At 42.6% G+C, this 12019-nt stretch overlaps 1 protein-coding gene and 1 long non-coding RNA gene across 3 annotated transcripts; one reads left to right on the forward strand and one right to left on the reverse strand.

Annotated features, from left to right (window-relative positions):
* Positions 1–723: 723 nt before the first annotated feature.
* Positions 724–6417, reverse strand: LOC113012105 (uncharacterized). Of its 2 annotated transcripts, none has more exons than XM_026152091.1 (2): positions 5933–6417; positions 724–2573 (listed from the first exon to the last, which is right to left on the reverse strand). In XM_026152091.1, the coding sequence occupies exon 2, from the start codon at positions 2169–2171 to the stop codon at positions 846–848; it is 1326 nt and encodes a 441-aa protein (XP_026007876.1). In that variant the 5' UTR covers positions 2172–2573; positions 5933–6417; the 3' UTR covers positions 724–845. The 2 variants fall into 2 exon arrangements, with proteins under 2 accessions (XP_026007876.1, XP_026007878.1); XM_026152093.1 differs by lacking the exon at positions 5933–6417 and adding an exon at positions 2658–4196.
* A 4361-nt stretch (positions 6418–10778) lies between these two features.
* Positions 10779–11507, forward strand: LOC113012106 (uncharacterized). The gene is made up of 3 exons (XR_003270646.1): positions 10779–10972; positions 11151–11270; positions 11474–11507. It is a non-coding gene; the product is annotated as an uncharacterized LOC113012106 (long non-coding RNA).
* Positions 11508–12019: the final 512 nt, after the last annotated feature.

Raw genomic sequence — 12019 nt, forward strand, 5'->3', positions numbered from 1 at the left:
GTGAAGGAAATTGCCTTCCCGGGTTTCCTCCGTGGCGTGAGCGATAAGCAGAGTTTGTCCTTTCCTTATAAGACTCCTAATTATTCAAAGTAACACTCAGGTATGCCATTCAGCGTGTTAGTACGAGCTCGGGAGCAGCTTGGGAGAACAAGAAAACAGAGACTGCTTTAGGTTGCCTTCCCAATCGACTCAAAGGTTTATTTGATACACAGCAGTTTATATAGATGAAAAAAGGTTCGTGTGTCAGCTTTCCCAGTTCAAACCGGTACAGACCAAATAAGGAAACGTCTTCCTGCCTTCTGAGCAAAGTATCCCTTGTGTAGTTTATCAGTTCAGCTATAATTTATGATCATCCCAGCAAAATACACTCCTAGACATAAAATACAGAGTTCTTTCATCAGTGAATTCTGAAACAAACCACCTAGCCTTTAACGAGCCTTTTCCAGGAGATAAGGAAAAAGGGAGGATGGGAGTAAGGAAGTGGTCTCATCTCTGTGGTGTTTTCGACCTTGAGGTACCAGCCTGTAAGTCTTACACATTAATTCTTGGGTCACAGAGAAAGAGAAAAACAACTAGTAGATCGGCCTTATTGAGTAACAGTTTTCCTGTATAAAACAATATCCTGTAAATGCTTACCGTGGTATCAAAATATCATAACAGTTCCCCTCTTTTATTATTTTTTAAAAATAATAACTCAAATAGAAAGGAAAAATCACAAATGTAATAACATAATATAAAGACAAATCATAAATGTGAAACAAATCATAAATGTAACTGGTCCTTTGAGGAAGCTTAATATCAAAAATTCCGAGAGCGTATACATGGTATCACACAACAGACAATAATCATCGAAAACATGCTGCAACGGTTACAAAGGCTACAATTAGTTCCTTCCATCTCCCAAACGTGTCCTGTAGCCACTTATGTAGCCACTGACCGTGACCTGTATTGGCAATTAGTTCTATCTTCAATGCTTCAAGTCTATTCATAGCTTGTGTGAATGAACCGTTAGGAGCGGTATTATTGGGAATGAAAGTACAGCATACATCAACGGTTACTAGACCACAGGTACCGGTCCAATTAACAGGTAGGGCTAATCTAAGAGTATTATTGCACATCCAATAAGCATGTGGGATTGGTCTGGTCAGGCGCGTGACCATGTGTGATTTAACTAACTCCCCCCAGTCAGTGTCATTTAATACACCGTCTGGGGGAACAATGATCGGGTCTCTGCTCGAACTTGAACTGTGTGTGTGTTCCTCCAGATATGATAAAACTTCAGCCACAGAGACAGCTAGCCATGTCTCATTACAGCGTGCACCTGGGGAGTCAGAGAAAAATGTGTAGTTATCCTTTGTATAATCTATGTGTGTGTCTGGGCCAGTTAACTTTAATCTGCGCAGACATATCATACTAGTATTAAAATGGAGAGGGATCTGTCCTAGGGGTAGTGAGGGCTTTAACCTATTCTTAGGGCGTTTCATTGGGGCGCTGGTCCCCGCGGTGTCATTAGATAACTTCAATAATTCGCCTAATGGAGTCTCAGGGTTAGTTGGTGTGTGTGTGTGTCTAAGTAGGCAGTCGAGAGGGCTCAGAGTCAACTGTAAAGCGTCTTTAAAGAGAGCATTATTTCCGCTGATTTTCTCTAGTCCCTCAGTGAGGGGGAAACCGGATATGGGGTATCCTACTATTACCTGTTCTGGATTAGCCTTTGAACAGACATAACAGTTACTGTTTCCTAAATCACGAGCGGCTGTTCTGGCATTTTCATACCAGGCGTTAGCTCCTGTTCTAGAGGGCGCATAAGATGGTTTATTAGTGGCGTCTATGTTGCTATTTACTGATTTTAGGGAACGTAATGAGTGCATTAAGTAGGTGTCTTGCAAAATGGAGCATGAGGTATAGTCAGCAAAATATGACCTGCAGAAATATGAACATGGTTGCAGTTTACAATACAAAATAGCAAAGAGAAATCCTAAGGTTAATGCGATAGATATGATAAATAACCTAAATATATAAGAAAGTATATAAGAAAAACAGTTCTTCAGTTGTCTCCTGGCCTGGTCCCAGGTTCGAGAGACATTGAATAAGCGTCGTATGATGACAATGGGCATTTCATTTTCTCCATTATCAGGATGAAATGAGTCTGGCTTTATCAGGTTAGACATCATGTGGTACTTTTGGCTTTCTGTTCCTGCTGGATGTTTGAGTACCTTGTTGTTGTTCTTTCAGACGTTGTGTGTTAATCAGTGATTGCGTGTGTGCACTGGATCCGGGCGCTGGCTCGCCTGAGATGTCGTCTACCCGTGTGTTTATTTGCTCTAGTTCCGGGCGCTGGCTCGCCGGAGATGTCGTCTGCTTGATCCGACGCCTGAGATGGTCCGATTGGGCTGGTCTTAACCCTGCTGGCATGAATCCACTGAGGTTGTCCGTCTGTGAGGATGCTGGTTCTTCGTCACTGCCAGTAAAGCCTGGGGGCTGGAAAACGCGGCCTCCCAGAGTGTCCTTGGTTTTAGTGGCTTCTCCAACATGCGTCTCCTTGTCTCCACTGGTGGAACTGTGGAGGGGAAAAGCTGAGAGAGACAAACTTTCTGATAGTTATTATTCAGTTTTTCTACCAGGTTGTGAACATCAGTGGACAATGCAATATAGATCACCTTCTACTAGCGGTGCCCCTCTGGAAGCTGACCATGGTCTTGGAAATAGTCTTATTTCAAATGGAAATAATTTGGTTACTTCAGATTGAGTCATTCTAATCTCACACAGGACTTGAGTAAGTAATTTGACACAGGTCATTAAAGTTTTAGCACACTTTTGAATTACTTCTAATGTGAATGAAGATCCTCTATCACTGTTAATTTGGTGAGGTATTCCGAATCTGGGTATTATTTCATTGCTCAACTTTTGACAGACTACTTCTGCAGTTTCTTTTGAGGTTGGATAAGCTTCTACTCATTTACTAAATTGATCCACTATTACCAGTAAGTACTTGATACTTCCTTGTGCTGGCATATGTGTAAAATCAATTTGTAATGTATGAAATGGAAAATCTGGTTGTGGTAAATGCTGATGTTTTGCTTTTGATTTTCCTACATTAGTTCGTGCACATGTTAGGCAGGTTGCTAATATGCTTTTTACTGCATGTGATGTTTTCTCAATTACAAATCTTAATTTTATTGCCCCTATTACCCCTCTTTGTCCGACATGACTCACACAGTGAAAATGTCGGGCAAGGACTGGCATCAGGGAATATGGGAGGGCAATCAAACCCTTAAGATTTTGTATAAGCCATCTCTGTCATCTAAGGTACAGTCATTATTCTATGCACAGGCTTGCTCTTGTATGAATTTTAAATCAACATTTGTGTCTAAATAGTCTGGGAGTGTAACAAGTGGCAGCTGTAGGGGCACAGATAATACTTCCTGCGGAGGTGGGAGCTGTGATGCAGCTGCAGCCTTGGCTGTCACGTCTGCTAAGGCATTACCTGTTGCTTCGTCTGTGTCAGCTGTACTGTGTCCTTTCGTTTTTACAACTGCAACGGCCGATGGCAGCTGTATAGCCTGAAAAAGTCTTTGAACAAAATCACAATTTAGCAATTTATTTTCCATCAGCAGATCTAAATCCTCTCTGTCTCCACAATGTGCCAAAGTCATGCACAACGCCAAATGCATAGCGGCTGTGTGCGTAAATCGTCACATGCTTATCCAAATGTAGCTCACAGGCGCGTATTAAAGCCATGAGCTCTGCTTTTTGTGCTGAGTGAAATGGTAATGAGTGAGCCTCTAGTATGATGTCAGGCACTGTTACCACTGAATAGCCACAAAGAAATGAGTTGTCATTCGGCCTTGAACAGGACCCGTCCACATAAACCGTGGCTGAGTCTGAGATAGGTGTTTGCTCTAAATCTGGACATGGTGCTGTGGATTCCTGTATACGTGTCATGCAGTCATGATCGTCAAGCCTGTCTGAGCCATCCTGTCGGTCAGAAGAACACAGCATAGGATCAATAAATGTGCTGGCGAATCAGGTGTGCTGCTCGCTTTTATAGTGAGATTTGCATATGTTGTTTAGTTATGTTTGCTACAATGGTCGTGACCTGGTGATTGGTGTGTAGAATAGTGTCATGTGAGAGTGTGAGCTTCTCGCAGTCCCTTATCATGATAGAGCAAGCTGCTACTGCTCTCAGGCAGGCCGGCATTCCTGAACAACCACGGACAGCACCTTTGAGTGGCGGAGGTCAGCACTCCCTGTAATGCATTGAAAGAGGCAGTCATTTCTGTGGACCACAGTATTCGAGGAGGCTTGTCTTTTTTACAACAGTCACGCAGAATGTGGTCATGAAAAGAACAGTCTGGTATCCACTGTCTGCAATAGTTCACCATGCCTAAGAAGGACGACATTTCCTCCTGTGTAGTGGGACGAGGGACAGAGGTCACAGCTTTGACCCTGTCTGCAGTCATGGAACGTTTTCCGTGAGACAGTGTGAATCCCAAATATTGAACAGAAGTCTGACAGTACTGCATTTTCTTTGCTGATGCTTTGTGGCCAGTCTTTTGGAGGTGCTGGAGAAGCATGTGTGTAGCAGTTTGACATAGTTTTTCACTTTCAGCACAGAGGAGGAGGTCATCCACGTGTGGATCAGGGTGCAGCCCTCAGGAGGAGTAAAGCTGTCCAGGGTAGCACAGATCACCATTGAGAAAGCAGCAGGGCCGTCTATCATGCCTTGAGGCAGACGAGTCCAAGTGTACTGCTTATTTCTATGTGTGAATGCAAATAACGGCTGTGTGTCACAGGTACTGAGAAAAAGGAGCGGAGCATAAATCCACCACGGTAAAATGTGTATGCAATGCATGTCAATATGCTGTGAACATCTGAAACGAGAGGTGGCAGAGGAATGTTGACTGCATTAATTTGCCTTAAGTCTTGTATGAAACGCCATACGCCAGGTTTGTTAGGCTTTGGCACAGGATTGACAGGAGTGTGGGCTTTATTACTCCTGTAGTCAATAAATCTCCTATCATGACATCTAGAGCTGCGGCTTTTTCCGTGGAAATGGGATGCTGCTTGACATATACTGCTTTTTTATGTTTTAATAGGTGTACGTGATAAAGTGTACAGTCAATAAATCCTATATCATTCTCACTTTTAGACCACAATGTCATATTCTGGTGTTCAGCTGGCAATGTAACTGCAGAAATAGTACAGTGGATAGGATAGGTTAGATCTATGTGTCGACATGGTGTAGTTATGTCATAAACTATGTCTGAGTTATGTAACAAAATCACTGTTTGACCTTCACTTGTGTGAGCAGTTATCATGTTGTTGAACAGTGTGAGAGAAACAAAAGTGTGGCTCCCAGTCATGGGATTACCTGTTAGTGGCGTCTGTACACGTTTTTTTTTTTTGGCACAGTGTGTGACATAGAGTACCGGACAAAAAGGACGTTGAGTTCATTCTCTGCTGAGGGTCCAGCTGACACAGAGGATGTTCCTTCTCCATCATGTCGGTACATAGGGCAGAGAAAACATAAGCTGTTATCAGTGTCAGCAAACATTTCACCCTTTATGTTAAATGAAATACACAAATTCATTTTTGCTTTGGGTGTCTGCGGCTGCTGGAAAACTGAGCTAAATTTGCACCTCTAGCTTGTCCAACAGTGCATAAAGCGTTTTATGAATACTAGGATGGATTCATCAGGCTTCTGTTTACACATAGTTACTGCATTTAAGTCAATTTTGTCTCTGGACATTGTTAGCAGGAATTTCTTTAGATTCTTAAAGAAATCGGCGACTTTTTCATTATTTACCCTCCTTTTGTCCATAGCGGTAACATTTGATGCATCACGTCGCGGCATTCTATCATATATTTTCTACAGGACTTTTTAAGCAGACTACTTTTCTTATCACAAATGATATTCAACATTTCTACTGACCTGTTTTCTGGCGATAATCGTTCGGGATAAGGCTCCGAAAAGAAATTAGAATGCATTGAACTTCTTAAGTTGTAAACAAAGTCAGTCACATAAGCACTCCCGCATGTTCTGGATACGTGATCATGGACGTCTTCACCGATTCGCGGACGTAGGTTACACGTAACCGGAAATGGGAGTTGTACTGAGCCGTTATTTGAGACTTTATTTTGTATTTTATTAATTTTTGGTTTTACAGGTACTTTAGATTTTTTATCGGACCTGTCTGTGGTCTTTGAATAATTCTGACCCATGTTCAGTGATTTCCAGAGGGGTTTACACGCTAGGAGGATTTAGGTTAGTATTTTCGCTGCGGCACAGCTGAGGTCACTTTAAATTTATTGCTAGCAATTTTTTGTTTGTGTGAGCAACTCTCACTTAACGAGCAACTTCTCGTAAAACAACAGGCAACTTCCTGTGTCTTTCTGCTTTTAATTTACTGCTTTTAACCCTTGTATGGTAATCGGGTCTGTGAGACCCGTTTTCAGTTTTCTTTCGTTTTTTTTTTTTTAACAAAATTAAATTTAATTATTTACTAGCTTTCTGTGAGTGAGCAACTTCTCACTTTTTAACGTACGTTTCAAGATAACAGGCAACTCCCTGTGTCACTCTTTGATGAGCAACTTCTCACTTAACGAGAAGTATTTAAGACAACAGGCAACTTTCTGTGTCACTTTTTCTGAGTGAGCAACTTCTCACTTTTTAACGTACGTTTAATTAAACAATTAATTATTATTATTATTATTATTTTTTAAACAAAATTAAAATATTCAAGACAACAGGCAACTTCCTGTGTCCACCAACACCACACAAGGGTTAATTTACTTTATTCGGGGACTGAGGAAGTCAGTCAGTGTATCTCTCTGGATCACTAAGTGAAACTTCGTCAGCATATCCCGTTTTTTTATGGATTCGGGGACTGAGGAAGTCAGTCAGTGTATCTCTCTGGATCACTAAGTGAAACTTCGTCAGCATATCCCGTTTTTTTATGGATCGATCACTGAGAGAGGTATAATAGGTCTTTATATAAATATGAAAGACGCATATTTACCTTCTGTCAGTAATCCCACTTCTGACACCAAGATTGAAGGAAATTGCCTTCCCGGGTTTCCTCCGTGGCGTGAGCGATAAGCAGAGTTTTGTCCTTTCCTTATAAGACTCCTAATTATTCAAAGTAACACTCAGGTATGCCATTCAGCGTGTTAGTACGAGCTCGGGAGCAGCTTGGGAGAACAAGAAAACAGAGACTGCTTTAGGTTGCCTTCCCAATCGACTCAAAGGTTTATTTGATACACAGCAGTTTATATAGATGAAAAAAGGTTCGTGTGTCAGCTTTCCCAGTTCAAACCGGTACAGACCAAATAAGGAAACGTCTTCCTGCCTTCTGAGCAAAGTATCCCTTGTGTAGTTTATCAGTTCAGCTACAATTTATGATCATCCCAGCAAAATACACTCCTAGACATAAAATACAGAGTTCTTTCATCAGTGAATTCTGAAACAAACCACCTAGCCTTTAACGAGCCTTTTCCAGGAGATAAGGAAAAAGGGAGGATGGGAGTAAGGAAGTGGTCTCATCTCTGTGGTGTTTTCGACCTTGAGGTACCAGCCTGTAAGTCTTACACATTAATTCTTGGGTCACAGAGAAAGAGAAAAACAACTAGTAGATCGGCCTTATTGAGTAACAGTTTTCCTGTATAAAACAATATCCTGTAAATGCTTACCGTGGTATCAAAATATCATAACAGCAGGTATGGAGGAGATCAAAACTCCAGACATCCAGAGGCCCCCAGAACACAAGAGACCAAGGAAGACCAACAGAGGGGCAGCCGCGCCACTGTCCCAGTAAGAGCTGAGGAGAGTCCCAGATGAGGGCTCACTCAGCAGCCGCGGAGCAGAAGCCAGGGGGAGTTGCAGTGACGCGCCCATGAGCTCCGCCGGCAGCCAGCTGTGCCTGAGTGACCGAGCCCCCGGCCGAGAGGCCTAACACGATCACACTCCCCAAGCGTACTCTACAAACCGGGTCTAGGTACCCTTGCCCCTGGAGGGGGGAACTGCACCCAGACCCAGGTGGTGTTACCCTTTTCCCTGCGGTGGGGAGAGGCAGACCGCCCCGACTCCGTAGCAGCAGGGAGGCCCCACACTCCAGACCGCAGTTGGACGGCCAACTCCTCCTCCTAGCCCCCCCGCTCCAGCAGGCCGCAGAGAATGGGGGTGAGAGAAGACTCCAAACCTCCCTCCACCCGCTCATTGTAGTGTTGATGCATGTGTGTTCTAAGGTGCAATTAAAACCCAGGAGGGCATGGAGCTACCTGCCAGAGAGCAGCAGGTAAGCGCATAGTCCCTCCTGTTAGCCCTCAATGTCTACGTGTATTCAAAATTGAGAGGTGGGCAACGACGCCAGGGGTGAAGTGTACACCCTGATGGTAATTTGGACTCTGTGTATTGTGCCCACCCCCAAGATCCTATATGTATGCATAATGAGAGTGTGAGTAATGTGAATGTCTAAGTTGTGGGATAAAATTGAGGCAGAGGCAGCCAGAAGGGGACAGAGGGGGGGGGGGGGGGGGGGGGGGGGTAGCCTCCTCTGCACCCTGGTGACATACCCCTACTCCAAGGCCCTGCATGTGTGGGTGGTTGTGGTGGAGCGGGAAGAGGGAGGCAGCTGGAGATGGGGAGGGAAGGAAGGGACAGAATGTGCCCACTTTAAAGCTCTCCTCCGTGAGAGCAGAACCATGAAAGCACTCTTAGCATTGTCTGTCTAATAAGTTATACTTTGTTGGTGGAAAATCAAGGCACATCTGATTTACCCGTAAACGTTTTGGGCGAAGGAAGCGGGCGCTCCGGATGCTCGGGAGGTGGAGGAGGTGCGTGGACAGCACAGATCAAAGAAGCACTTGTAGATAAAGAGGGAAAAGATGGCTGATTAGAGACTTCTCATTTCTGAGGGATCCAACATATCTTTTAATGCACAAATTTGTTGCACAGCGGAGGCCTGTTCTCTGGAAACATGGGGCAGAATTTGCTCATCACGGTTTAACTGGGCCTCCTGCAAAGTTCACATAGACAGAACGCGTTTAATGGGACCCGAGCCCACTGAGTCCATCTTCTTCCAGAAGATTAGATTAGGTTAGATAAAACTTTATCAATCCCTCAGGTGGGTTCCTCTGGGAAATTCAGTTTCCAGTAGCACAGCACAAACAGAAGTTGCATGTTACAGAGTTGGAACACCAAATAAAGGGGAATGACGGAGTACAAATATAAGAATAAATATAGCATATATACACATATATAAATGTCACACAGTGGAAATTTCTATTTATCTTTTATATTGGTTTTATTCTGATTTTTAATGCTTATTTATAAGTGTAGTTTTTATTTGCATGATTTTATTCTGTTTGTATTGCATGTTTTTAGTGTGTTATTTGACATTGTTTTAATCCACTGTGGAATGGCTGGGCATGGGACAATTAGCTGACAGTGATCACCTGCTGAGGCATGGGTGTGTCCACAGGATGGCCTATCAGCTGTCTAAATACCTCTTAAAAGGAAGCTAGCTAAGCACTGGAAGACAGAGGCCCCAGATGGAAACAGGAATGCATGAAGGCCATGTGAAAAAAAAAGAAAAAAAGTGCCGCATAACAAAAAGGACCACGTACTTAAGAAAGATAAGATACTTTATCATCATTATACAAGAATGTACAACGAAATAATAGTACACTGTCATGCACTGGATATGGACTTATTATGTAAGATGGGGGAATAGGTACCATATAATATAATATATTACCATATAATACTTACCAAAGTTACCATGACATTGTACTTACACAGTATAATTATGTCTTTGTTTCCTTTAAAAATCTGACTTGTTACCCCCCTTAGTGTGCCTATACCTTTAAGGATGTGTAAGTAAATATAATTACATTGTAATTTCAAATTCCATTTAATTACAGGTCAATTACGCCCTCAGTCGGACTCGATTATACCCGGGTCAGTTTTGTAGTAACAACTTTTTTGACATGTGAGACAACAGGTGGTGTCCCCAGGATTGACCTGGAAAGTTATTTTCCATAGACAGTAGCCTGTTGCTCAGGCTTTACTTTCTTGCTTTGGCTATTCAAAGAAAAGAAAAGGCGCTATGAGATATGAGATGTGGGAGGGGTGTACAAGCTGGTTTGGTTATTCTGGAATTACACGCCACCTACCCCTCCTGCTCCCTCACGCATAAACGGGAAATACACCTGCAGTCAGCTGGCAAAGCAGAACACGTTCAAGATGGGGATGGTGTCGGCAGCCATGGGGATAAGTGAGTAACTTCATCAGATTATTTGTTAAAGGGTTGACTGGAAACAAACAAACACTGTAACCTGTAGGGCAGAGAGGAAATTGTGTTTATGTGTTTATCAGTAATCCGCGCACCTACTCAGCTGTTTTATTCCGGTTTGTGTCACCGGCACGTCAAAACTTTTAGCCTGTAAACGCGTTCGAGTAATCGGCAGTAAATATTCATGCGAGCCCTTCCTGAAGTTGTAGTTGTTTCTTTGTGGTTTTCATTTCCATGGCTAAAATCTCACAAAGTCTCCGAGACACGTGAGGAGTTTAAAGTCATGGCACGCGAGGGATCTTTAACACCCAACCACTCACCCACACCCGGAAAGGAGCGCAGAGCATAGTGTGTTAATCTGATTAATGTCAATGCTGTAATCTGCAAAGTTATTCTGTTAGTTCTGAAGTTCGTTGTGTCTAAACTTCAGGTATTGTCTGTAAACATCGAACCTCCAGAGATTCATGAAAAAGAAAATAACCCATTTTCACGTGCACAATTATATTTTTATTTTAACTTTAAAACACTTTTTGTTGTCAGGTGTTTTACTTCATCTTGGTGGTGCACACAAGTGCAACGTCACTCAGCGTGATCATGAGACAACATATAACATCCCAGATCTGTCTTATGCTCAGGGTCCAAGTGATTCCAGCTGCACATTCACCTGGTCCAACGCATCTGTAAGTAAACCGTACCAGAGCAGCTTCACGTATTCTGATGTGTAACAGTTACTACCAAGTCTTAACTTCACATTAGCGCTTCCATCAATATGTATGAAAATGCAGGTTACATGGGGTTGTACTTCATTTACGTGCAGCCTGGCTTGTTGTGATAGAATGTGGAGGGTTTGTGTTTCAGCAAACCGTGGTTGCAACTCACGTTAATAAAATGGAGCCGGTGACGATGAGCAGATTTGGCAAACTTGTCTCTTCCAAATGCATCGGCAACATGATCTTCAGTGGAACCTGCGTGACTGAGGTATCACTGTTTCCATGGCCAACAGTGGTCAGCATAATTAGAAACTCTAGTTTTGATGGGGGAGGTTTAGTTAACAGCAGAAATATAAACATGCTGAAATACTTAGAATACAACAATAAAAGTATTAATTTGAACACGCTGTTCTGCCAACCCCCAGAAAACATTTAATCATTATCCCGGTGTCTTTATTTTTTTCTTCATAGGGGACACCAAAGGACTATATGGCCAGCTGCACTGGTGAGTATCACTAACAGACTGAACACGTTTGACGAGCATTATTCTGAATATCTCCTTCTCTTATTTGCATTCTGTCATGTTTTTCCTCCATCTTTTAAGTCTAATGTGAACATCTAATATTCTTTTACAGTCACCTGCCTGCCAGAAAAAGAAGAAACAATAGGAGACAAAGGTGAAATAAAAATATCATTTTTTTTATATAGTCCAAAGTCTCTGGATCTCTATTAGAGACAATACAGCGGGGTTACGTTAGAAGAATGTTTGGTAATTTTGATACTTGATGTTTACATGGAAATCCTAGCATCATGGATATTTACAAGAAATGGCCTCGCTGTGGAGCGTTACAGCATTTATTTGTGGCGTTATTATGACTGTAGTGCAACTGCATGCAGATTTCTCAAGACTGGTATTAAGCTCTGAGAAAATGCCTGTTTTTGTACCTTTGAACAAACTACTTGACCTTTGAGATGATGTTAGATGTTGTTGGCTGTTTGTCTTTTCAGGAGTGCCTC

This window comes from Astatotilapia calliptera, chromosome 19 (assembly GCF_900246225.1).
Source record: "Astatotilapia calliptera chromosome 19, fAstCal1.2, whole genome shotgun sequence".
In the NCBI taxonomy this organism is placed as follows: Eukaryota; Metazoa; Chordata; class Actinopteri; order Cichliformes; family Cichlidae; genus Astatotilapia; species Astatotilapia calliptera.

Bases quoted from the DNA above. Each gene is read 5' to 3' on its own strand.
- LOC113012105 (XM_026152091.1), bottom strand. From the start codon at position 2,171: ATGATGTCTAACCTGATAAAGCCAGACTCATTTCATCCTGATAATGGA.